This window comes from Amia ocellicauda, chromosome 5 (genome assembly GCF_036373705.1).
Source record: "Amia ocellicauda isolate fAmiCal2 chromosome 5, fAmiCal2.hap1, whole genome shotgun sequence".
In the NCBI taxonomy this organism is placed as follows: Eukaryota; Metazoa; Chordata; class Actinopteri; order Amiiformes; family Amiidae; genus Amia; species Amia ocellicauda.
The window spans coordinates 18,958,995-18,985,931 of NC_089854.1; the positions used below are offsets into that span (position 1 = coordinate 18,958,995).

A 26,937-nucleotide genomic window follows, 5' to 3' on the forward strand; every position below is an offset into this window, starting at 1 on the left:
AAATAAATAAAAATTAAAACACAAGAGCCCTTGTTCTTGATGTGTAATGTGGCACACAAATATTGTATGCTGTGATTGAGTTTTTTGTTTTGTTTCTTAACTTCAAAGACCTCCATACACTTCTTGGTGGAAAACGTGTGGAGCACTATCAGATGAAGTTGTGAAAAGCCAGAACAGTAAAGCGAGTGATGAAATGTAGGTAGCTGATAAACCTGCAAAGGGCACTTATTTGAATTCAGTCAATACGAGAAATTCTTCTGTCAGTCTGTATAGATCACTCTCTATTCTGTTGCACGCTTTCATTCTACATCAGTAATTGTAGGACAGTGTTCTTTAAATTCCAAAATTAGAGTGCTTTTGGTTTTCATTCCACCTTGAACTTAATGGAACCAATTGAAACCCTTTCCCAGGTCTAAATCAGGAGATTTAAAGGGACCTGTAAAAGCTGTTGTATTGTGGCTCTCCAAGACTGTATTTGAAGAACACTTTTTGTTGTGGGGGATATTAATTACTTCATTTTTGGCTTGCAGTGTATATCCATCTGTTATTTTTTTCTCCAGTTACTGGGCCTGACAGTGTTATGTTGGGCCACAGTAATGCCAAGCACTGTCCTTTATAATGAAAAAATAGTGTTTCAATACAGGGAAGGACCATAAAGAGTGGCAAGGCACAAAGGGACCCATCTTAAAAAGCACTCAAATCAATGCTTTGAATGCTTGGGTTTTCATGGGTGTTTTGTAGCAGCTGTTTAAAGATGACGATGGTGATAATAATAATAATAATAATAATAATAATAATAATAATAAAGCAAGATTTCAGATAATTCAGTGGCAAGTTTGCTGAAGATTTTGTTTTATGATTCCTTCCCCTCTTTGATTCCATTATGGTTTAATCCTTTGATCTCTTAATATAACTCATGTAATACAGAAACTAGTTTTATTACCATACAAGGTGTATATGCCCTACTTGTTGGGTAGACTGGATCTCCAAGGAATAGCTGCGGAATTCATTGAATTCAATTCATGTTGTGTGTTTTAACTGACACATTTAAATTAGTGGTGTTGCCTAGGCAAGTCCTTAGCGCCATCCAGATGGGCTTGCTGTCATATTTAGGGTTGCTGTGTTGCTATCCACAGGCTCTGTCATTGGTATCCGGATGCTTTTTGAACACACTTATTGAACCACGGGCAACTAAACAATGCGTACAGAAGCAGAAGGAAACTAATTGTATATTAGTACCATTATGATTTTCCATGTTTTAAAATATAATTAATTTGGGAGTTAATTTGGGAGCACAGCAGTCCTCAGTTTCCCTGCAGATCTTAGGCCCGAGCAGTACAGCAAGCCCATTTGGACAAAAACAGTAAGGACTTATCTATGTAACATTTGTTGAATTTTCATTTGACCCATATGCTGGTATTCTTCTCTCCTGATAAACACACATCGGACGACTTATTCAAGTTTTGCATGGAACATCTTTTATTGACCTACCTACACAATCTCTCACCCTGGAAACCCTTTCCACTACGTCCTGGCTGTCAGAGATTTAACCCTTTATTTGCTTACCGGCACACCATATACATTTGTAACTTAAAGGTCTAATTTTTTGCTTTTTCTGAAATAAGTGGTTTAATTCCCATTATTTTTAGCATAGTAATTTAATGTTTAGAGTTCCGTGAAATCCTTGGCAAACAGAAATATTCATATTTCAAATTACAGGGAAATGCTCTGTATACTGACATCTATGCTTCCACATACCATGTATCTTCTTGTGTGTCATCTTTAAAATCTGCATGGACTCAAGTAATCGGTGACATTAGTCTAGATACAAAAATGGTTTTCCAGTGTTGTCAGTACAAAAAAAAAAAAATAGGGGGGTAATTTGTTGTTTCTATCAGACCAAAAACGTTACATTGGAAAACAAATGTGCAAATGACAGATCCACATTTTATGATAAAATTGTTTTATCATAGTGACCACTTTGAACACAGCGTACACAGGCTATACTGTACAATTGCCAAGTGCAATCAAAGGTCTGTGAAATCCCTATTTACTATCTGGGTGACAAAATTCTCATTTCAGAGTGATCCTCTGAGTTTTTTTTTTTTTTTTTTTTTTTTTTTTTTAAATAAGAAAAAAAAAAAAGAAAATATCTAGGAAACATAACATTGTCAATGTTAATCGGGATAATGATACACATTTGTTATTTTTGTAAATGTGCTGATAAAAAAACCTCAGTAGATATGTGATGTAATTTGTTTTATAAATAATTTTTCAATATGCCCTAGTTTCTGGTCACCCTAGCTGCCACCAACCACAATTTATTTTATTGAATATTTGAATACTCGAGAAAAATCTGACTTCAGATATTTGATCATTTTTCCTTCATGTACATATTTATGGTAGATTTTACAGGTTGTGGTAATTTTTTATTTTTTCCAGATATTCTTGTATGGTCTGTACGAACCCTACTGCTGCCATCTACTGTGCTTTTCAGAAAATACCTTCTTTGTACATGGGGAAGATTTCATCAGTTTCTTCCTTCTGTAGTATCCGGTGTGTTGTGAGGTGAAAAAAAATCTAAAATAAGTGCATTATTTTTCTCTAAATCTGTAGGGTTGTTCTCGTAAACAAAATACAATTGCTATGTTTTTTTTTTTAAATGTAATTTGACATTAGTTAAATTTTACCTTTCAAGCACAACTTTTGGAATGGCTGTGACTATGAAAATATGATTAGTGTTAGTTATCATCTGCTGTGGAAATGGCAGTGAGTAATTATGTTAAACTCTTAGATAAGTATATTGAAAGGAAGATAATTTAGGGGAACATGTACACCAGTCGGGATACATTTTTTATAATTCAACATTACCCAAGTGCAACATTCTGCATGACTGAAACTTGCAAGAAAATGCAGCCAAGTGTTACCTGGCACTATTAATTTATCCCTAAATGCTGTGTAAAGGCTGGTATTAGCTGGACTGTATTTTTCCTACACTGATGTCTATTGACAATCAGTCCATTTGAGTTCACGTCATTCCATCATGTGCTAGGGTGTAGAACTATGACCCACTTCTACAGAAGCTGCCATTAGGCTAATGGGTGCAAAAACAAAAGTCCTCAATACCTATACATTGTATTGCTTATTGAGGCAAAGACATTTGAGTAATTAGGACAACGTTGGGGTATTATAAAATGTAGGCTCTTGTGAGAAAATATAATATTTACAGTCCACTGCGTTATAGCGATACTTATCACCAGCACAGCCCTAGCCACATGATATAAACAAATCAGCCAGGATGACACATTGGTAAGAAAATTGTTGTAATTATGGTTACATTTTCAATCGAAAATATTGATCAATATAGCTGGTATTTGACTGGCGTCCCATCCTGGTTGTATTCCTGCCTTGAGCCCTATGCCTGCCGTCATCGGCTCCGGCTTCCCCCGCGACCCTCACCAGGATGAGCGGTTTCAAAGATGGATGGATGGATGGATAGCTGGTATTTAAGGTAAAATTATCACTTGCCCAGTCTGGCATGTAATCTAGCGAAGAAGCCTGCCTGAATATTAAACCTGAATGTGTGAGGCACTGGACATAGTATGAACCTGAAAAGATTTTTTTTTTTATTGTGCAAATGTTTTTTTTTCTGTGGCAAAACTTTGTAAACACATAACATACATAAAGGTATATGAAGTAAATAAGTATAAAGTTAAAATTGAATACGATAATATTTCAGTTACTCGAGCCTGGACAGCCTTTGGGTGGTGATGGCTCGTCAGACCTTGGGGTGTGGGTGTACTGTTAGCCCTCTGTGGTGGGGTTCCTCTGGGGTGGGTTGTGCCTCATCCGGCTTACATGGTGGAGGATGCGGTGCCTCGTCAGCCCCTCAGAGGGGGCTATTGCTGGAAGACAAAAATAAAATTGTGCTCAGGTAATGGTCATGCAATGCAGGACATCTCCAAATACAATTGTGCATTGCATGTGCATTGCATGTCCATGGCACACCAAAATTATATTATATTATACTGAGACTAAAAAGATGTCTTCAACTGTGATGTAAAAGCTAAGACAGAGATCTCTTACGTAGGCTGTAAGGTTGTTCCCCAGTTTCAGGGCCCTATAACTAAATACTCTACCACCTGCAGTTTTCTTGTGTATTTTAGGGAACGCTAAGTAGCCAGCTTCCTTGGGATCTCACAACGGCCGACCTGGAGTGTATTTGATAGAGATATTTTACATAGGGTGGTGCCAGTCCCTTTAGTGCTTTAAATGCTTAAGAGAACCTTGAAATCTCTCGTATAGCACACAGGGAGCCAGTGAAGAGAAGACAATACTGGAGTGATGTGTTCTTGTTTTTTTGTTTTAGTTTAGTTTAGTTTTGTTTATTTAGTTTAGCAGCATTTTGAACTAACTGAAGTGCAGAAAATAGCTCTCTCTGTGCTACCTGACAGAATTACATTAAATTAATCCAATCTGCATGCATCAATTTCTCAATGTCATGTAATGAGAGGATTTGTCTTAATTTAGTAATATTTCTAAGCTGGAGGAAGGAAGATCTCGATACATTCTGAACGTGATTCAAAGGGTAGATTATGGTCACAGATGACACCCAGGTTTCATGCCATCTCCTTAGGGGTGAAATTAAATTTATCATTACTCGGTTTTGTTATTGTATGCTGAACAGTTTGATTTGTGTCCCCTATAATTATCAGAATTAAGCATAAGACAATTACTTGTCATGCAAGTTTTAATCTCAGATACAGCAGATTAGTTTTTCTAGGTCTATGGTATTGTTAGGATTTACTGACATATAATTGTGTCATCTGCGTAATTGTAAAAGTTAATATTATGTCGTTTGAATGATATCGCCTAAATTAACCAGGTTTCAAGTCAAGGTGAGTACATCTATGTGCATGTCAGTTATGGTGTAATTTATTAAGGTAGCAAGCGGAAGTTAAAGACTGCAAACTTATACATGGGAGAAGTTGTGTGAGCATGTAATTTCTGTTGTGTAGTTTTAACTTATATTAGACAAACAGAACATGGATTTTGAAAAAGGCATATTAGCAGTACTCCCCTTTTGTGTGTTGCTGCTTTTGCTTCACATCTTGGAAGTATCTTGTGATGCTGTTGATGTAGTTCTTGCTTCACTTTTTGTAGGCGCAGTACTCCTGGTCACGTTGGCACGTCTGCTGTCTTGCTTGATCTCTGAGTGACCGTGTTTTATTTATGTAGCTACTGAATTGAACTGTATGTGTTATGATTTATAAATAGCTCTGTTGGACTTTTATTTATGTAAATTGTATGTGAATGTGTTCTGTATTGGTTATATATGATTTGTTATAACGCTATTTGTTTTTAGCATAGCTTATTGACGGGTAGGTGACCTATTCTGTCCATGATTAATTGTGGGTGATGAATTGTCACTGGTGAAATTACATTTTGACGATATACTCGTCTGATCATGTGAACAAAATAGCACAACAATATGATAATGTGATTCTAGTTGTTTTTTTTTTCTTTGCTACAGTATATTTATAGAAAAGGAAAAAATGTGTAATTACTGTATCACTCGACTGACATTTTTAACAAAACAATATCCTCAACACTTTATTTAATACATTTTAATAATTTATCACGATTTCCACAATATGACAAAATCCATATCATAGCACAATGTCATACTGGTATTCACATTCATACCTGTATACCGCCCACCCCTACCCGTTTTTTTTTTTATCCCGTGCTGAAATTCAGGCCCTGATGCGTTAATTGCCTTTCTACAGCAGTGCTTGTGTATGCAGTCCAGTTTCCCTTTCTAAAAACACTCTGATACTGCAGAGTTCCTTCCAAGGACTCTTCAATACTTTTAAAGCTGCAGTTAGGAAGTAAGAAAGAATGGTAGGAAATTCTGCTTTTAGACGGGCCCTAGCCTGTTGGTAATATGACCAGAATCTTTGGAATGTGATGGCACTCCCAACGCATTCCATTCTTTACACCTATCTTATTGCCTGGGGCAGTTTTTCCCCAGATTAGAACTTGTCAAAAGAACTTGTACTTTAATGCACCAATACAGTCCTCTGCCTTGTTATAATGAGAAGCTTGTTTGGAAAGGTAGACTGTATTGTCTATAGTATGGGGAATGTGGAAGTGGGAGGAAGTGCGTTGCCTGTACAGGGTTCAGGGCTGTCTTCTATATCCTGTAGGGCAGTGTTTCTCAGCTGTGGTTCTGGGGACCCACTGTTGTTTGTCACAATGTATTTGTCAATTACTTATTTTGCAACCATTACTTAAACTAATAATTTGTCTCATTAGACTCATTATTTGAAACTATTGGACATTTCAAGTTAAATTATAAAATTATATAAGGCACTTGAATTGTCCTGCTTTTTGTAAGATAAACTATTTGAAGCAATTAGTTCAATTAAGGTTACAATTTTTTGGTTCAGCTCGGCTAAATCAGTAACCAGCAGGGCAATGAATCTGCAGAACCAGATATGAAAACTTTTTGCAGGGATCAATTTGAGATACTCTGGGAAAATAGTGGGTTAAAAATGTCCTCTGCAATGACTGATTTGAGCCAAATGTGTTTGGTTATTTTTTTTCTCTGAGGTTTCTTAAGTCTCACAGACATTCCCTGAAGAGATCTGGCATAATTGTTTAAAAACACCTCATCAGGATCTTGTTCTCTTTATCGCTCGAGGCGCCCTTGACAAACATGAAAGCCAACCAGTCCTTGTCTGGAAAAGCAAAACCCCATCTTAGCATGTAAGAAATTGAGGGTGATAACAATAATGCAGCTCAAAGTGAGGGTGATGTAATCACTCTGTCCAAATAACAGTGATGGAATAATTCAGACCAAATGGGTGGGGGTTGATGCAGTGATTCTTCCCAACAGAAAGTGACTCAGTTATGCTGTACAAATTGGGGGTGATGCAATGACCTTAGCTGCAAAGTTGTCTGTTATTGATTTTACCTTGTATTGTCAACAGAACTTTTCTCCTCTGGACCGAAAATTACTCTCTGTAAGTCATAGTATTTTGATACCAACCAAGTTCAGACCGCACTAACACTTTATAGCAGTTACAAAGTGTATAATTTTAATAGATGATGCATTGCAACCTTTAAAAGCATTATTAATATAGTTACCAATTTTCACATAACCTTAATAGAATGTCTGGTATAATATGTAAATACTTTATATATACAGATCCGATATGTAAATACACATACAGTTAGATCCATACATATTTAGACAGTGACACAATTTTCATAAGTTTGGTTCTGTTCGCCACCACAATGGATTTGAAAGGAAACAATCAACAATCATCTTTAATTTCAGGGTAGTTTTATGGGCTCAAAAGTATTTGGACAAACTAACATAATCATGAATTAAATTGTGAGTTTCAATACTTAGTTGCAAATCCTTTGCAGTCAATGACTGCCTGAAGTCTGGAACCCATAGACATCTCCAGATGCTGTTTCTTCCCTGGTGATGCTCTGCCAGGCCTGTACTGCAGCTGTCTTTAGTTCCTGCTTGTTCTTCTCTGTAAGAAATGTATAGTCCCAAACTATGTGCATTTCCATTACTTTCCATGAAGTTTCTGAAACACTATTTCCTACAATCAGATCAATGCAAAAATAATCCATGTTCTTATATATCTTAAGAATATTTTCTCAGTTTAACACAAAAGGCTGAAATATATTTGTCAGTTCTGTAAAGTTCCAAAGAGGTGGGTGGGTGTGTAAATGTCAGAGTGAGTGTGATTGTGTATTTATTGTGTTGTCCCTCAGGTGTATCGTACATACAAATCAGTACCTTGTTAAAACACATTATCATTTCATTTTTTACCCCTATTGATTTTCAAGCAGGTTATGACTCACTGAAGTCAAAGGGTTGCTTTTAAATTCTGTGAGCAGATATAAGAATGGATATAAATTGATTCCATGGTGTAGCCAAGTTTAACCAAATTCATTAGATTATCATAGGGAGTTGGGCAGTAATATTTCGAATGCATTAAATATTGAGCCCCAGAATATGTGAAAGTGTGAAAGGGGAATAGAATCTACACCAGAGCTTAATATATCGGTGGAAATTATGAATATTTTATACTCATTTTTACGGATGTCTCAAAAGGTCAATTGTTACCTTCAAAGGTTTGAAGCTTCGTTGTTGTTAATTTCCATAATTTACTGATGGCATCACATTACCTACTAGTGTATAGATTTGATTGTAAATCCTACTTTTTTTACAGGTAACACATTTAAACAAAATAAAACCCCCTTGTAGTGTAAAATAAGTTATATCGAACCATAATCATATTTGTATTTATTTTTACATGCACACGGTTTATGTACAGGTATTTGATTTTACTTGTATGACACACATTAACCTTCCAGTAAAAGAGCACCTTACTCATACTCATAAAAACTAAATGAACTGCAACAAACTATCATTATCATAATAAAAATATATATAATTATTATTAAGTAATAATAACAATAAAAATATGCCTAATAAATAATGTATAATCATTTACATTTATGCAGGTCAAATGATTCCAGAGATTGTTCTTCCTCCGTGTTGTACACAGCTTACGTTCAGATTTGATTGGGTGTTCTGTGCATTTACCAAAAAATAAACATTTAGTTTTGTATTAATTTTCCATTTATATTGCATAAACATTTGCGTTAAAGATGACTGATAAAGAAAAAATAACTCGCAGAATAACATGCAGTGGGCCACATGCATGCTGGCAGGTGGGGGTTATGGGTCCTTTTCAGAAGAAAACTTAATCATCAGTGTAAGCGTGTATTTTGTTTCATACTTATCATACCATAGCATGTTACTTGCATCGTGCACACTATAGTAAGCATGTACTGCATAGTTTACATTTACAATGTATGCTGACACGACAGTGATAATTGAGGGGCTTTTTATTACTGTTTTAAACTTTATATCCAACTTTTATTGAAGTATGTGCATTATACAAATCAATGGTTTTAATTTAGATAATTAATTAATTTAGCTATGATGGACATTTGAAGTGTGGTTTAGTATTCAAACATATATAATGTGTGTGTGTGTGTGTGTGTGTGTATAACATGTACAGTATAACATGTACTTTCTGTGTGTGATTGTGTGTGTGTCTGTTTAACAAGTACATTGCTGTTGTACTGTGTGTGTGTGTACATGGACAGTGCAGTAACAGCAGTGGGTGTATCTCCCCAGGCGCAGGTGGCGTTCCTGCAGAGCGAGAGGAAGGGCCAGGAGAATATGAAGCAAGACCTGGTTCGCCGCATTAAGATGCTGGAATACGCCCTCAAACAGGAGCGGTGAGATGCAGTCACAGGCAGTCCTCAGGAAACTTCACCAGAGCACCCTCTGAGCAGTCATTTGGCATTTTATCTATACTTCCCTTCTGCATTAGGGCTCACATATTCTTCACTTAATTGTATTGATTTCGATATATGTAACATTGTTTGCAGATCTGTTACAGCTGATGGCTTTGAATATATGTTTGATATAAGGTACACTAGTTGTAACATAAGCCCCTTTCACACTAGCAACTTTTATCTGGGTCAACCCACAAGGTGTCAATCTGGTTAGGTATGCGCTTTCACACTACAATGTCAATAAGCGGTTTTGATCTATGGTCATTGAAGGAAGTACAGTGCCTGTTATCTCACTTTGCCTGTGACATTGCTACCTGACCCACCTCTAGAGGCAGGTTGCTCTTGATGCAGGTCCAGCCACTTTCTACCCATGTATGTGCTTTCACACCAATGAAAATCAGAAACTGGGGTGCTAAAAAGTGGGTCTGGTCTGCTTGTGTGAAAGGGGCTTTAATTTGCATCATCAGACCAATGGTGTTACTGGGTTTGGAACAAAAGGCAGAAAGCATTGCAGCCCTTTATTTAGGTTGCTGTACATGTTTCACTATTGTTTTTCAATACACTTTTTTGTGATTTAAATATTTTTATTGGAGGAGATAACAGAAGAATACAATATAATGAAAACAATAAAACACAACAAAATCTACCCCCTTTTTACATGTTCACCTCTCCCCCCACATTCTACCTACCACCTCCCTCTGTAGTGAACCTTCCCCCCAACCCTGAAAGGACCCCCCCCCCCCAGCAGTGAAGAGAAGAAAAAAAAAACATTTCCATCAGAGGTTCACAACAGAGTATATCAGATCAATGTAATAGTCATATCAATGTTTTGACCGCATCATTCGCCATTGACCTTGCCTGCAAAGTCCCCTCCCTGACACCATGGAACCGTGCAGTAGGAAGCTCTAAGTTAATAATATCCAAAAAGGCACATGTCCAATGAGACCAGGGAAGGGAATGTGGGGACTGCCAACAGAGCGCCAACATTTGTTTGGCCACCATGAGATCTGCCAGCCAAATCAATTTCTTTTGTAACAACATTTCAAGAGAGGAGTTGTCATCTAGTATTAATACCCTGGGACTGAAAGGGATTTGTCTATCATGAATAGTAGATACAGTGGCAGAAACCTGTTTTAAAAATGTAGCCACCTCATGACACTTCCATAACATGTGCATAAGGGGGAATTGATAATTTTAATTAGAAATTGTTTGTTAAGTTAAATATGTCCTATGAAGATAATTAAAATGAATATGCTGATGATTGGGATTCTTGGATTCACATTTTAGGTTCCTGATGCTATAGTTTACCCTCTTGTCTCTATGATATACTTTGGCATAGCATCAGCTCAGTGATTAAGTATTACATATTGATAATCATTATTATTATTCAATTGAGTCCTGTCTGTCTTCCCTCAGGTCGAAGCATCAGAAACTCAAAGCCAGCAATGAACAGAACCCAGGAGAGAAGAAGTCGGAGACTGGAGAGTCTGAGCAAGGTACGATCAGTACTATGAAATTAATCAAAGACACTATACTGTTAATTAACTAATCATCACAGCAGATACTGACTAAATTATAAAATATCCCCCAATAACAGTACTGTAGTGACAATTCTCTAACTCGGTCTTTTAACTATGATAAATCGTTATTTCATACCCACCCTACAATAATGAAACCTTGTGGTATTCATCTAATAGTGTGAATCAGATTGGAGCTTGTAGCTGAAGGATTCCTCTAATATGTAGATGCATGTTTAACACCAGGGGGAGGACAACAAGCCTTAATAGCCTAATTTGATTTAACCAAGCTTCAGAGGTTCTTAAATCTGAACTGTATTTTGTTAACTTTAAATGCTTACTATTAGGAATAAAAAAAGGTTAAATCAAGCAGTGCAGAAGACAGAGCTTTATGCTAGGGCTGCAACAAATGACTATTTTGATAATCTATAACCCCATTCACACTGAAACAATTGCCGGCAAGGGTCCTAGTCAAATTGCCGGCAATTTGCCGTCAACGTGTCTGTGTGAATGTAACTGGAATATAATAGCCGCCAAATTCAGCTTCAAGTCCTTGCGTGTCGATGCAGTGCGTCGGCTAACTGCCGTAACCAATCAGAATAGGGGCGCATTTTTGCGACCACAGCATGACAGGGTTAAGCCACCTTTGAACAAGAACTTGTGACCGTAACGAGAAACGCACCGGGTTGTTAGAAGTGGTGGATGTTGAAAATAATATAGTCGCAGCAATTCTGAGTGTTATTGATGAACCAACAGGTTGGCATATGTAATGCTAACAATTGTCACACATGTCAGAATGTATGTACCAATAAATCATACAAAATATATTATCTCTATACAGGCAAACGTGTTATCCCCCTCACACTGGGTTTGTTTCAAACGAAATCGGTTGGGTTCATTTGCTTTGAAACTATGCATCAGTCAGTGTGCTGCTGTTCACTCTCTCTCAGTTCGTAACTCTGGGTCGTTTTCGTGATTCACTGTTTTCTCAAGACTCAGATCATATTGCAATAATCAAGTGAGCTTGGTTCCTTTTGTATTAATAAAACACCGGATATTTATATTTTACATGATTAGTGCATATAAGAAATGGCAGCATAATGCGTACAATAACAAATACATATGACTACATTGTATTGTTTAGGGTATATTTCCTATACATGTGTAAATTTGTATTGCTCTTATTTGTAAGTTGCCCTTGATAAGGGTGTCTGCCAATAAATAAATAATAATAAAGACGACAATACTACATGTAGTCTAAAACATTTGACTACTTCTCATACAACCAAATAATACATGGGTGCATTCACGTTGTGCAGAATGTGCCTGACCAGCAAAGCAATTCATTTTCATAATCGTATGACAACAGTCTAAATAGTGACTGCATCCAAGTGTCTATTTAAACACACTGTATGCAGTTATACAGAACACAACAATAGGCTACTATATTTGTGAATATTATAATCAGCGTTGCGCTGCCGAATGGTGATTGTTTTGCCTATATACAAATATACAATAACACAGTAGTGTGACGTCTCCTAAATATTCATCTCTGAGTATTTTACTGCTACTACCATATCTTTAAACGGGGAAATGATTGCACTTGTACAAACACGTCCAGAGTGTTGGTCTTCTCTCCGGATCCACAGGCTTCTGTAGTGTCTCGTCCCCATGGCCACAGCGCTCTTGCAGGCAATATCTGTTTTCTGTGTGAATGGGTCCTTGCCGGCAATTTTCTGGCATTCAAACCCAGTGTGAATAGGGGCAACGGGTAAAAAGCAGGCAAACGTTGCCGGCAATTTGCCAGCAATTTTCCTGCATTTCAGTGTGAATGGGGCTTATTAATCTGTCGATTTACTACTTCGATTAATCAATTTAATTGAATACAAAAAATCCAGCATTTAAATACAAGTGTTTTATAAAAATAAAATAAAAACTAAAGGTTTTAGTTTTTCCTTATCTTGGACAATTCTCTCTTAAAACAACATGAGATGGAAGTTATAAAACCAATAGAAAATATATGTGCCAAAGATAAAGGGTTTTATTCCATTATATATAGTGCATAGAGCAACAGGTGTTTTTGCAAGTGTTCTCAAAACACAAAGTTGTTATACTCTTCAGTTTGAAAGGTGCTAAACATTTGTAAAATAAATAAAAAACATTAAATTAATTGTTTACAGGCTTCTCTACATCAAACAGTTTCAATGCCAGTCCAGTACTGGACTATTGCGGTAGAATGTTTTTTTTCTGAACTGAGAATATTGGACTGCTGTTGAAGCTATTTGATGTAGAGATGCATAGTAGCACAATATTTATATTTTCATTCACACTGGATCCGATGATGCATCCGATTTTTACATGCGCGGAGGAGCAGGGCATGAATGGTACTTAAAATGTAATAATTCATGATTATACTATTTATCTTGTGGAAGAAAGGGTGGTAGTGTTGCAATATAGTGTGTCTAATCAACAATGCAGAAACTGATTTAGTACTTTGTATGCTTTCATTTGAGTGGTCCCACATGCTTTTGGCCCTTATAATGGAAAAATGGTCCTCTTGTGTGTATATTGTGGTACAAATTTTATCTAAACTTTTCCACATAGGCTATATATTTTTTTTAAATGCACATTATTCCTTCATTTCTTATTGGTAACATATCAATTGGTAACTGAAAATAAATACTTTCCTGTTAAATTGAGAAGATTATTCCGCTTTAATCCAAAATTCAACGTAGTTATACGGCTCTTTATTTTTGTTGCTGTTTTGTTTTTCTTCTCCATATGGTAGGTATTTGTTTATATCTCATTTCAGTGCGCATCAAATCCTGAATAGAATATTGTGTGGAGTTTCTTCCAGATACAAATGTGTGTCAAATATCCTGCAATCAGAAATGTATGAGCTGGTTGAGTAAAACATGGCTTCCTTTCGCATTGAAATTAGTCAGTTTTTAGTTAGTCAGTCATCCTTTGTTTATCGTAGTATCTGTGCTATGGCGGCCTCTTGTGTCATTCCTCAGTATGTATTTATTAATTCTTACTTTATTAAATGTTTGATGCACTCTCATTTAATGGTTTTCAGACCACTGAATCCAATCATATAGCTTAAAGGCAACATTGATATAGCAGATATAAAACCTCTTCATTAAACCTTAACACTCTACAGTGCATTTTGTTGAGTGAAAATCCTGTGTTCCTCAAGGTATAATGTCTCTGCAGAAACAATTATCTTTTCACATTGCGGTCTGGTTACATAAACAGACTAATGTTTCCGTTCTAGTACAGAAAAAACAACAACCCAGAGTGAATCTGTTCTCGCTTCCATTAAATACTGATCCAGGTTTTCTGATAAAATTCTTAATTTATTTGTAAGCTAGCTATCACATAATAAATATGCATTATCTGTTGACTTACTACCCCTAGTAATACGTATATTTCACAATGGTTGTAACTATTGTTTGTAGGGATCCTCCAATAGATCGGCCAGCCATTGGTATCAGCCAATATTGGCAAAAATGTACACGTTGCTTTAAAATGGAAGATATTTCTGATTGATGGTGCTGCTTTTATTGCTTTTAAATAAGTTAAATTTGGCTAATAATAGACTCGTGCTTTGTTCCACAGTGTCCAATGGGCCAGCAGAGTCTGAATCGGAGCCGTCCAATCAGATGTCTTGGAAGGAGGGGCGTCAGCTGCTACGCAAGTAAGGTCTAACAGGGACCCAGAAGACAAACAGTGACCCCTCCCCAAAGACTGTTTGTTCTTTTATGTCATTACTGTACTGATAGGCATCAATCCAGCTCTAAATGCCATCTAAATAGTACTTGCATATTAGCACTCACACAGACTTTCCAAGGGAGATCTGTAAAGAAATCTAGTATTTTAAAATGCAGGTTTATGTACACTGACGCTGCCTTGTCCCACTTGGTCCCTGATATGATATAAGCCTTGTTTCCTTTCATTAACCCTTTACACTCCAGCTCCAAATAGTCCATTATTTTTAAGATGCCAGTGTTAATATTTTGGTGTAAGAACAATGTTTGATCGATGAGGCTTTCTGTGATGTGTTGTGGCAGCCCTTTTCTCTCTGAGAAAAGAGGAAAAGCAATAGCAGTTTACAAATCAATACATCAAAAATTACAACTGTAGGTGGACATAATATATATTTCTCAGCCTTGACTTAGTGATTCCTAATTGGTGGAGGTAATGTAATTGGATATTTTTAAAAATACTAATTAATAGTACTCACTGCTTTTATGTTGCTGCCTAGTTATGAATAGTAATTTTCCCCATATTGAACTAGGGAATGGTATAATTTTGAGTTCTACTGTTACTCTGAGTGAATAGTTGTGCTGCTGGTTGCAGGTACCTGGAGGAGGTGGGCTATTCGGACACAATCCTGGACATGCGCTCTAAACGGGTCCGCTCCCTACTGGGCCGGAGCAGCCCCGAGGTCAACGGCTCTCCCACCCCTGGGCCCCCACCACAAGACCGGGAAGATCGCGGTGGAGGGGAGTCTCTGCTGGTCAAACAGATAGAGGAGCAGATCAAGAGGTGAGTGGCAGTAGTATGGGGGAAATGGTGGGAGGGGTATTTAGCTTAGGGATTCTGGTCAGTTAAGCAGGTAGTGTTCTGGATTTTCAGTTATTTCAAGATAATTCCTAACAAGCCCTTGAATACCTTCCTGCCCCTGAATGACCAGAGTTCCCTTCATTGAATAAATGACTGGACTTGCTTACCTGATCAATAACTAACATATGCCCCAGTGTTTACAATTTGACTATTTTGGTAGTCCCCACAGAAATCTGGGAAAAACAATAATTAAATTCTACGATTTAAAGGGTATTTTCTGCAGAATTCTGTGGCAGTGATCAGGAAAAATGTTTCATGTAATGAAATGAACAGTTAAAAGGCATAATCAGAGACAGTGATAGCTACTTAAACTTGTATACAATTTCCATGTTTCAAAATGAACATGCAACACTATGAATGCCAATTTGAATGACAATGCTAACATATGTCATGACAAATCAATATGAAAATGAAATCTGATCTGATATTAAAATTCATACAATTACATTAACTATATGCATAAATATACATTAATTTTAGATGGCATTACTGTAAATGAAAAACTTTAAATATGATAATTTTTTAATCAGATTAAATGTATGTTATAAAATAGACTGTTACATAATACAACAAACCAAAAAAAAAAAGCTATAGTTTTAATCTTTCTCCGATATGTATTGTGAACATTGTTTGTAAATGCCGGCATAACTTTAATATAATTTTCATTAGATTTACATGTGCACAGTGATGCTTGGAATCCAAAATACATAGCATCAACTGTAAAACACAATGCACCAATAATGGTTTAGCTTAGGCTAGGAAGCAATTGGTTTACATTTTGTTAACATACTTAACGTTAGGTAGCTGTGTGCGTGCACGTAAGCAATCTACCTTTCTCTCTCTTCGGAACATAAGAAAGTTTACAAACGAGAGGAGGCCATTCGAAGCCACTGTTTTATGTATCCAATGAGTTCAGGCTGGGAGGAACAGTGCTATAGGCCTTTCACTTTAGTGCTGATTTGTTTTGAGATGATCTTCAGTTGTTGATTTCCTTTTGTCGACTTTGATACAGACCATACAATAACTTTGTCATCCTCCTGAAGATCTGTGTACTCCCACGCCCTCTGTTATACTGATTACATTTCCATCTTCACTTTTTGATATAACACTATTTGGTCTAAAAAAATCTATCCAATTTAAACCTGCCTCTATGGGTAACTGATTGTGTGAGCAAAGTTAAGTGATTTAGTTGTATCTCTCCTATCACTGTAATAGCAGATCAAACAATACAAACATACATGCTCTAGATCATTTGAAAAAAGATGGATACAAGAGAATGAAATGCCTAATAGGCACTACTTAATGTAACGTTATTGACAAGTAGTGGTTATATATGGTACCACGTTTTAGTTTTTTACATTTTTCCTTGTCTATCATTCAAAAAGTTGCTTATTCTGCGGGGAGAAGTTCTGCGGAAGAAGGCAAATTCTGCGTCAAATTCCGCGATCTCGGAATGGTGGATTTCTGGAGGAACTACTTAGGGTGTAATCTATAAATATGAGTTCTGAGTTTTAATACGAACAATGCATTCCGTGAGACACTGTAATTGGTATCAGTGAGAGATGGATCTATTTTATATGTTGGCAGTGATTCACATTGGAGGAGGGAAGGTGGGCATAGCTCATGTTTCTGTGTCCAATCAGGAATGCTGGAAAGGAGAGTTCGAAGGAGAGGCTAGGAGGCTCTGTTCTGGAGAAGCTGCCCTTCCTCCATGGGTGTGAAGAGGAGGAGGAGGACAGCGATGAAGAGGATGACTTCCAGGGCATGACCACTGACCTGGTGGACGGGCCACGCAAACACAAGAAACCCCGCGTCAAGGTACATTAATTTTAATTAGTTATATATACAGTGGGGGGAAAAAAGTATTTGATCCCCTGTTGATTTTGTATGTTTGCCCACTGACAAAGAAATGATCAGTCTATTATTTTAATGGTAGGTGTATTTTAGCAGTGAGAGACAGAATAACAACAAAAAAATCCAGAAAAATGCATTTCAAAAAAGTTATACATTGATTTGCATGTTAATGAGGGAAATAAGTATTTGACCCCTTCGACTTAGTACTTGGTGGCAAAACCCTTGTTGGCAATCACAGAGGTCAGACGTTTCTTGTAGTTGGCCATCAGGTTTGCACACATCTCAGGAGGGATTTTGTCCCACTCCTCTTTGCAGATCCTCTCCAAGTCATGAAGGTTTCGAGGCTGACGTTTGGCAACTCGAACCTTCAGCTCCCTCCACAGATTTTCTATGGGATTAAGGTCTGGAGACTGGCTAGGCCACTCCAGGACCTTAATGTGCTTCTTCTTGAGCCACTCTTTTGTTGCCTTGGCTGTGTGTTTTGGGTCATTGTCATGCTGGAATACCCATCCACGACCCATTTTCAATGCCCTGGCTGAAGGAAGGAGGTTCTCACCCAAGATTTGACGGTACATGGCCCCGTCCATCGTCCCTTTGATGCGGTGCAGTTGTCCTGTCCCCTTAGCAGAAAAACACCCCCAAAGCATAATGTTTCCACCTCCATGTTTGACGGTGGGGATGGTGTTCTTGGGGTCATTCCTCCTCCTCCAAACACAGCGAGTTGAGTTGATGCCAAAGACCTCGATTTTGGTCTCATCTGACCACAACACTTTCACCCAGTTCTCCTCTGAATCATTCAGATGTTGGTAAACTTCAGACGGGCCTGTACATGTGCTTTCTTGAGCAGGGGGACCTTGCGGGCACTGCAGGATTTCAGTCCTTCACGGCGTAGTGTGTTACCAATTGTTTTCTTGGTGACTATGGTCCCAGCTGCCTTGAGATCATTAACAAGATCCTCCCGCGTAGTTCTGGGCTGATTCCTCACCGTTCTCATGATTATTGAAACTCCACGAGGTGAGATCTTGCATGGAGCTCCAGACCGAGGGAGACTGACAGTTATTTTGTGTTTCTTCCATTTGCGAATAATCGCACCAACTGTTGTCACCTTCTCACCAAGCTGCTTGGCGATGGTCTTGTAGCCCATTCCAGCCTTGTGTAGGTCTACAATCTTGTCCCTGACAACCTTGGACAGCTCTTTGGTCTTGGCCATGGTGGAGAGTTTGGAATCTGATTGATTGATTGCTTCTGTGGACAGGTGTCTTTTATACAGGTAACGAGCTGAGACTAGGAGCACACCCTTTAAGAGAGTGCTCCTAATCTCAGCTCGTTACCTGTGTAAAAGACACCTGGGAGCCAGAAATCTTGTTGATTGATAGGGGATCAAATACGTATTTCCCTCATTAACATGCAAATCAATTTATAACTTTTTTGAAATGTGTTTTTCTGGATTCTTTTGTTATTATTCTGTCTCTCACTGTTAAAATACACCTACCATTGAAATTATAGACTGATTATTTCTTTGTCACTGGGCAAACGTACAAAATCAGCAGGGGATCAAATACTTTTTTCCCCTCACTGTATGTATATATATATATATATATACACACTCACCTAAAGGATTATTAGGAACACCTGTTCAATTTCTCATTAATGCAATTATCTAACCAACCAATCACATGGCAGTTGCTTCAATGCATTTAGGGGTGTGGTCCTGGTCAAGACAATCTCCTGAACTCCAAACTGAATGTCTGAATGGGAAAGAAAGGTGATTTAAGCAATTTTGAGCGTGGCATGGTTGTTGGTGCCAGACGGGCCGGTCTGAGTATTTCACAATCTGCTCAGTTACTGGGATTTTCACGCACAACCATTTCTAGGGTTTACAAAGAATGGTGTGAAAAGGGAAAAACATCCAGTATGCGGCAGTCCTGTGGGCGAAAATGCCTTGTTGATGCTAGAGGTCAGAGGAGAATGGGCCGACTGATTCAAGCTGATAGAAGAGCAACTTTGACTGAAATAACCACTCGTTACAACCGAGGTATGCAGCAAAGCATTTGTGAAGCCACAACACGTACAACCTTGAGGCGGATGGGCTACAACAGCAGAAGACCCCACCGGGTACCACTCATCTCCACTACAAATAGGAAAAAGAGGCTACAATTTGCACAAGCTCACCAAAATTGGACAGTTGAAGACTGGAAAAATGTTGCCTGGTCTGATGAGTCTCGATTTCTGTTGAGACATTCAGATGGTAGAGTCAGAATTTGGCGTAAACAGAATGAGAACATGGATCCATCATGCCTTGTTACCACTGTGCAGGCTGGTGGTGGTGGTGTAATGGTGTGGGGGATGTTTTCTTGGCACACTTTAGGCCCCTTAGTGCCAATTGGGCATCGTTTAAATGCCACGGCCTACCTGAGCATTGTTTCTGACCATGTCCATCCCTTTATGACCACCATGTACCCATCCTCTGATGGCTACTTCCAGCAGGATAATGCACCATGTCACAAAGGTCGAATCATTTCAAATTGGTTTCTTGAACATGACAATGAGTTCACTGTACTAAACTGGCCCCCACAGTCCCCAGATCTCAACCCAATAGAGCATCTTTGGGATGTGGTGGAACGGGAGCTTCGTGCCCTGGATGTGCATCCCACAAATCTCCATCAACTGCAAGATGCTATCCTATCAATATGGGCCAACATTTCTAAAGAATGCTTTCAGCACCTTGTTGAATCAATGCCACGTAGAATTAAGGGCAGTTCTGAAGGCGAAAGGGGGTCAAACACAGTATTAGTATGGTGTTCCTAATAATCCTTTAGGTGAGTGTGTATATATATATATATATATGTTTGTATGTTCTGCAACTGACTTTATGCAGCTGAGCCCTGGTAGCATTTCTGAACATAGTTAAAAGCATAGTTTTAAACATAGTTTGACAGTGGTTTCCTTTAGGTTTAACATGCCTTTACTGTGCTTTACAAAACTGGACCATGGGAGTACCACAATATACCATTGTAAAATTTAGCACCTTTAATCAAAATTCAACAGTGACAATACAAATGCCATCTACAATATTTTATATGTTCTAATTAAACTCAACTAAAATTAACTCAAGTGCAAGATTCTGGTAAGTTTGGATATAAGAGGCAATGTGGCATCAGTAATAGTCTCTCTGTCGGCACAGTTGGGAGCAGAGCCAATGGGCGCTGACCTTGATCCGGAGGATGAGGAGGACGAGGATGACTCTGAGGACGCCCTGAACGAGTTTGACTTCCTGGGCTCCGGGGAGGAGGCCGAGGGAGCTGGTGAGGCAAGGATCTCTGGAGACGGTCGAGAACTGGGTAAAGCGGCTTCAACTCTTACCCCTAACCTAGACTCTCCACTCTCTACGCAGCTCTCTGCCTCAACTCCAAACTGAGATGTACTACTACTACTTTCAACTGTCCTATAGCTCACTGTTTCCCAGTCTTGCTGTCCATTGTGTCTTCTGTTGGTGTTTTTCGTTCTAACTTAACATTTCATTGCATAGAGTTTTTGACTATCATATGTAGGGTGTCTCTTACTGTATATGTGAAATGATATCTCTAATTAAAACTAAAAGTGTCACAGGATGTTACATGTTGTTATTGTTGTTGTTATTCAGCTTCCAGGGCCAGCATGTTTTTAGGATTATTAGGCTTCCAGGGCAAAGGAAGGATGAGTGCATTAAATATTTGATCACAAGAGGGATCAAATCACAAGAAGACACTAGACCTTGAAATCTCACCATGGCTGTTTACCAATAGATTTAAGCAAAAATTGTCTAAATTTGCCTTCATATGATTTCCATGTTTACCAGTCTGAAACCATACGTTTCTGTACTACAAACACCTGGAAGCCTCAAAGTTGAAAAACATTACAGGAAAGAGGACACAGGATAAATTAAGATATTTTCAGTCTTTTCAAGTAGAACATGTTTTGAGAGCCTCCCAAATGACAGGTACATGTTTATTGTTGGCCGGTGGATTTATGAACTGGTGGGGCACGAAAACACCTCTAAACATGTGTAACATTATGTATATTTTCACCCCAGTCGTAAAAAGTGTAAAAAGCCGTGAATTATGTCACGGTACGGTCAAAGATGCAATTCAGTTTTCGAGTTATTGCAATTTTTGAGCACCAATAAACGTGAGAAAGCAGCATATTAAAACGATAAATAACTACATTGTGATTTGCCAGAATGTTGTTTTTTGTAATAGAAATACAAATTGTTACATTATCATAAAACATCTAAATGCAATCAATAGTACATTATGTGCCAAGGTGCCTTGTGTATATATACAAATAATACATTATTGTAGATTTAAGGTAAATTCTAATGAATAAACCTGCAATGCTATAATCAAAAATTATATCACAACCCATCAACCCACACCCAACATAAAAATATCTATACAAATATATTGTATGATACAAATAAATGTCAAAACAAATATGTCCACGATTTTAATACAAACACATGCTCCCCCAAATTTTCTATAGCTAATACTGTATCTGTATAATAATTCAAAATAACACTCACTGATAGCTGTATTTTTAATGCACATCTGCTGTCTATCTGTCTGCACAACAATGCACTCTGAGAGCTCCTTATTAATGTCCTCCTGTACACTTGACACATGCAATCTAACTGCTCATTCTGGATTGTTTTGAGTGTCCCTTTAAATACTTTCATGTATTCATGGTTTCTCTGACAAGTCTTTGAAGTCACCAGAGTTTGTCCACACGGTCTCTTCCCCAAAAAGGAAAACAAAGCGAATTTCCAATAACGCATGTGGTAAAGCCTCTTTTTCTTTTGAAACCATTCCATATTAGAAGCCCTATTTTTTCCTTTTCCCTTTCGGGTGATCACAAGATCTGTCGCTTGATGGGGACCTAAATGTTTGATTTCAATATTTTCTTCAAATGACTACAACGAAAAACAGTTTTTCTAAAAAGAACACTTTTCATCTTCAGGCTGATCAATTTTGTAAAGTACTCAACATAGCAGTAACTCACTGGCAAGCAGGAAATGACAAGTTCTTGCACAATAAGGCAAGGGGCCGCAGCTGAAGTGTTCCTTCTGAACTTATAAAGCGTATGCGCGACTGGCAATATTTGCTGTGTTTCTGTACAGTACACTGTTATTGCTTCAATGCGAATGACGAGGCCAAGCCCCACCAGCTAAAATCACAATTGCTCAGTGGCTTTCACTACCGTGTGACCTAGATGGCTTGCATACATGTGACATTACTGGTTTGTTTATTTCTTTACTTTATAAATTGTTTAAAATAGCCCTCCATGATGTCAGTTGTTGGAGAATGATAAAATCCTATTAAATAATTTGAGGATCCTGGTTATTGTTGCTAGTATTAAATGGTATACCAAAAATGTGATAATTAAAAACAAAATGGTTCGATATTAGAATTATGTTTGCTACTTATGTCAGATGTGTCTGACGTCATAAAGATTGAAGAATCAAGTGAGTCTAGTAATTTCTCTAAATCAATTATGTATTTATTTTTCCTCTGTGTATTATTAATATTGCAGACATTCAGTTTAAAATGTATATACAAGCATAAGTGTAGATTAGAAGATAATACCTGTGTGTGTATTTAAATGATCACTGTAAAAAATAGACAAACATTTTTGGATGACATTAACATTACTAGAAAGAGATCTCTAGTTCGTTTTCTGATCCCATTGGTGGTGATGCACGGATACCTTCGCAGGGTCGGAGTGTAATTCAGCACTTGCACAAAGCAAAACACAGGCACGAAAAACCCAAACAAACACACACACACACACACACACACACACACACATAATATAAACTGTGCTTCTGAAATTAGGTATCTGTTTAAACCCAACAAAAAAACAAATCAGTTGGTCCAGTACAAAGTATTTACAATGCTTCAGTGTGTGGGAAGCATGGCATTTAAAAAGTATTTATTTTTCATCGCTATGTAGACATGTTGACGGTTGTATTTCATATTCAATTATTATAATGTGTAATTCCTTGAAAAAAGATGATGCTGTTCTGTAACAAATTACCTGCTTGTGAGAGAAATATTATATTGTTATTTATTAGTTTTTTTGTTTTATAGTTAGTTATTTAGGTTTATCCACCCAGTTATCAGCATATTGTTCAGTGTTTGTGAAAAAAAAGCCCAGTAGTTATTCTGTGCCTTTGGCTGATACGTTGCTTTTTTTGTTTTTGTTGTGGTATTGAGTATTGTGATGCTAAACCTGGTATTGGTATTGAAGCCATAATTCTGGTATTGTGACAACACTAAGTGTTGCTCATGGTAATGTGAACAGATTCAAGTAATGAATAAATTAAGTTTTACTTAAACTTGTATTTAAAGTAAGAACATGAAATAAACAGGAATGCTTAATCACCGACTATGTCACCCACTGCATCTACACATACATATATCATACTACATATATCAGCACGTTAAACAGACTAGAAAAAAAAGGCACTCTGACTAACACTAACATATTTAACATAAAATAGCAAGGTTGCCATAGATAGATTTTCCGGTATAACAAGGATGAATGTGCTTGTACTTTTTGTGATTGGTTTCCGAGAATGGCTGAATATTGTCATAAATTGACAAACAACAAAATATTCATAAATGTGCCAAAATCATGACGTTATTTGGTATTCTGTACGTATAGACGTGCATGCAAAGGGTCTTGCCTTTGCGCATTGTACATCTATTAGGATGAATACTGTATATTGATGAGTTTATATCAACCCTTTTAATGCTTTGGTAAATTCTATAATTTAGAGATAATTTGTAAGAAAGGCACAGCTGCCTTTCATTGCTCAAGGCCTAGATTTAATTGATTTTAGTCCAGGTTTTATATACAATGCTAGTCTGATTTAGATTGAACAGCTGGATCTTGCCTCTCCAGGACCAGAGCTGGGTGGGATAACCCACTGTCACCATGGCATAACTGTTTTCAAACTTAGGACATGAGATATTACTGTGCATATTAAACAAGGGTGTACGTATAAAAATAATTAAAGCATTAATTACTTAATCTCATACGTGTAGCCTACAGCCATTGACAGAATAGTAGATATGGGTAATATTTAGACGTGTTTTGTGTTTTTGTGTTTTTGTTGCAGAGAACCGAAGAAACAAGCTGCAAGGAATCATGTCAGACTACCGTGATGTGGACGGGCTCCCCCCCAAATCGGCCCTCCCCCCCTCAGTGCCAGGCCAGTCCAGGGCCAGCGAAGGTAAGCAGTCTAATACAAGTGAGCTGAAAATAAAATACAATACATTGCATAAGGCAGTGATTCCTACAGGATTGTGTGTATGCAGCATTTGGCACTGATTGCTTTTGGGGGGTCTGGGGGCATGCCCCCCCCCCGTGAGATTTTTTTTGAACAGCTGTCAGAAGGTCACCTCTGGTGACTTTTTCATGCATAGGGAAGTTAGTTTAGCTTTATTTTTTCTTTAGTGTGACAACAAATCAAGAGTAGAATCTGTAGTTTGTGTGCAATGATGAATTTATATTCTATCTTATCCACTTGGTCTAAATGTTGATAGAGAAATCTAGGCAACAAATGGATAGTAAGACATGTTTTATTATAATAAATGTGCTATTGATATGAGTAATAAAAACCAATAATAACTGGAAAAATAACTCATTCTCACTATCCAAAGCCCAAAGTTAAAAGTCACTTATAGCTTTTATTACAATCAAAATACATGAATTAATATTGAACTAACTAGTGCTTAATCACCACTGGAAAGCAAGTATTAAAATGGAAAAGAAAAACTGAGCATTATTTTGCAATTTGGCCCTTCAGTTGTACAAGATGTATGCATTAGCATTATTAGATCTGCACGTGAAAACATTATTTTGCCGTTCGTCCTGATTGCTACTCCTCCTACAGTTTTTACCCAACACTTACCAAACTTCACACATTTATTCATTCTGATACTGTTCAGGTTTCTTGTGCTTTTTGTATCAGTTGGCTAGGATAGTTTGATTAATGGTCGATTTCATTTACACATATAATACTGTATTACACTAATACTTATCAGTACTACTACTACTGATAATAATTATACTATAGTACATTTGTATATACAGGACTTTAGTACCAATAATTTGTATTATCATACCATGTTATTCACTCTTATCACAAGTGTGCTAGGAAATGTCAGAAATGTTATGATATAGTGTATTTTGTATGATTTGACCATGATTTAAACATGCTTTTAAGATAGTATTTACCATCTTTTCACTTATAATACTGTATGATACTAATACTTCTATCAACCCCACCTACTAATAATATAATATTGTATTATGTACAACGTATTCTACTTATACTAATAATAATTATACTATTTTAAATTAATGTAATACTGTATTATACAAATACTTAATCTACTTCTACTGTAACAATAATTACACTGCATTAAATTCATATATACAGAGCTTTAGTGCCGATTCATATTATTCCATATGATTTACTACAACCTACATACCTTAATTAATTCCCTATAACTTTTTTATAGTATTCTGTAAACCCCTGTGATGTACTACAGTAGTACAACAAATATTATAGTACACTATTATACCATATTATACTATTATACTACAGTATACTGCAGTACCTTGTGCTATACTACAGTACTTTTATACTATAGTATACTTTAATAACAATAGGACACTATTTAGTACTATAGTACCTTGAAATGTACTGCAGTTCTACAAGCAAATACTATGGTACAGTGTTGTATACTGTATTACCTTATGATGTATTATAGTTATTACTACAGTACAACAAATACTGTAATACACTTTTATACCATGTTAAATTTGTATACAATAGCATACTGTAGTCACTTGTGATATACTATAGTACACAGTTGTATACTGTAGTATTTTGTACTTACTACAGTACTACATGTACACTGAAACATACTGCCTACTTCTCCAAGAACTAGTGCAGACGGTAAAGCACGGGAGAGCGCTCCATCATACAGTACCAGTAGCTGTTAGATTGGGTGATGCTTTCACTTGAACAACTAATTAATTTTGTCAAGCTTACTTGCGCCGTTCATTAACTTTCCAACAAGGAAAACAGTCCTACAGTAAATTCTACAGTAGGTGGATAGCTACCATGTCCGTTTACTTTTTGCCTCTGCTGGTAATGAATGATACTGCGGAGTAAAACGGCACTAGTCACTCTTGTTCATCCATAGTATTAGCTCGTGCTCTAGCCTAGTAGTAGGAGGGCAGGGCGGCTCGTGAGCACTGCACATCAAACACGGATTGCCTATTAACCCCACATGTTTGTAAAGGAAATGCTGACGATAACACAGTTAAATTCAGACTGCAAGCTCGCTACTCCGCCAAAATATAAAATGCAGTGGCAGTGTAGATTTAGCAGTGGCGTGTCGTGCAGGAAACACTGGCACAGGGATGCAAATTAGAATCCACCTTGCAGTGGCATTTCTGATCGTGCATTGCAGAATCTGCAGGC

At 37.3% G+C, this 26,937-nt stretch overlaps 1 protein-coding gene across 1 annotated transcript in view; it reads left to right on the forward strand.

Moving 5' to 3' along the window:
• Positions 1 to 26,937, forward strand: part of strn4 (striatin, calmodulin binding protein 4) — a 51,184-nt gene that overhangs the window by 9,635 nt on the left and 14,612 nt on the right. The window contains exons 2-8 of the mRNA XM_066704120.1: positions 9,236 to 9,339; positions 10,816 to 10,895; positions 14,538 to 14,616; positions 15,279 to 15,467; positions 17,189 to 17,363; positions 20,584 to 20,740; positions 24,559 to 24,672. Of these exons, the coding sequence (XP_066560217.1) occupies positions 9,236 to 9,339; positions 10,816 to 10,895; positions 14,538 to 14,616; positions 15,279 to 15,467; positions 17,189 to 17,363; positions 20,584 to 20,740; positions 24,559 to 24,672 (898 nt within the window). The remainder of the gene's footprint in view (positions 1 to 9,235; positions 9,340 to 10,815; positions 10,896 to 14,537; positions 14,617 to 15,278; positions 15,468 to 17,188; positions 17,364 to 20,583; positions 20,741 to 24,558; positions 24,673 to 26,937) is intronic.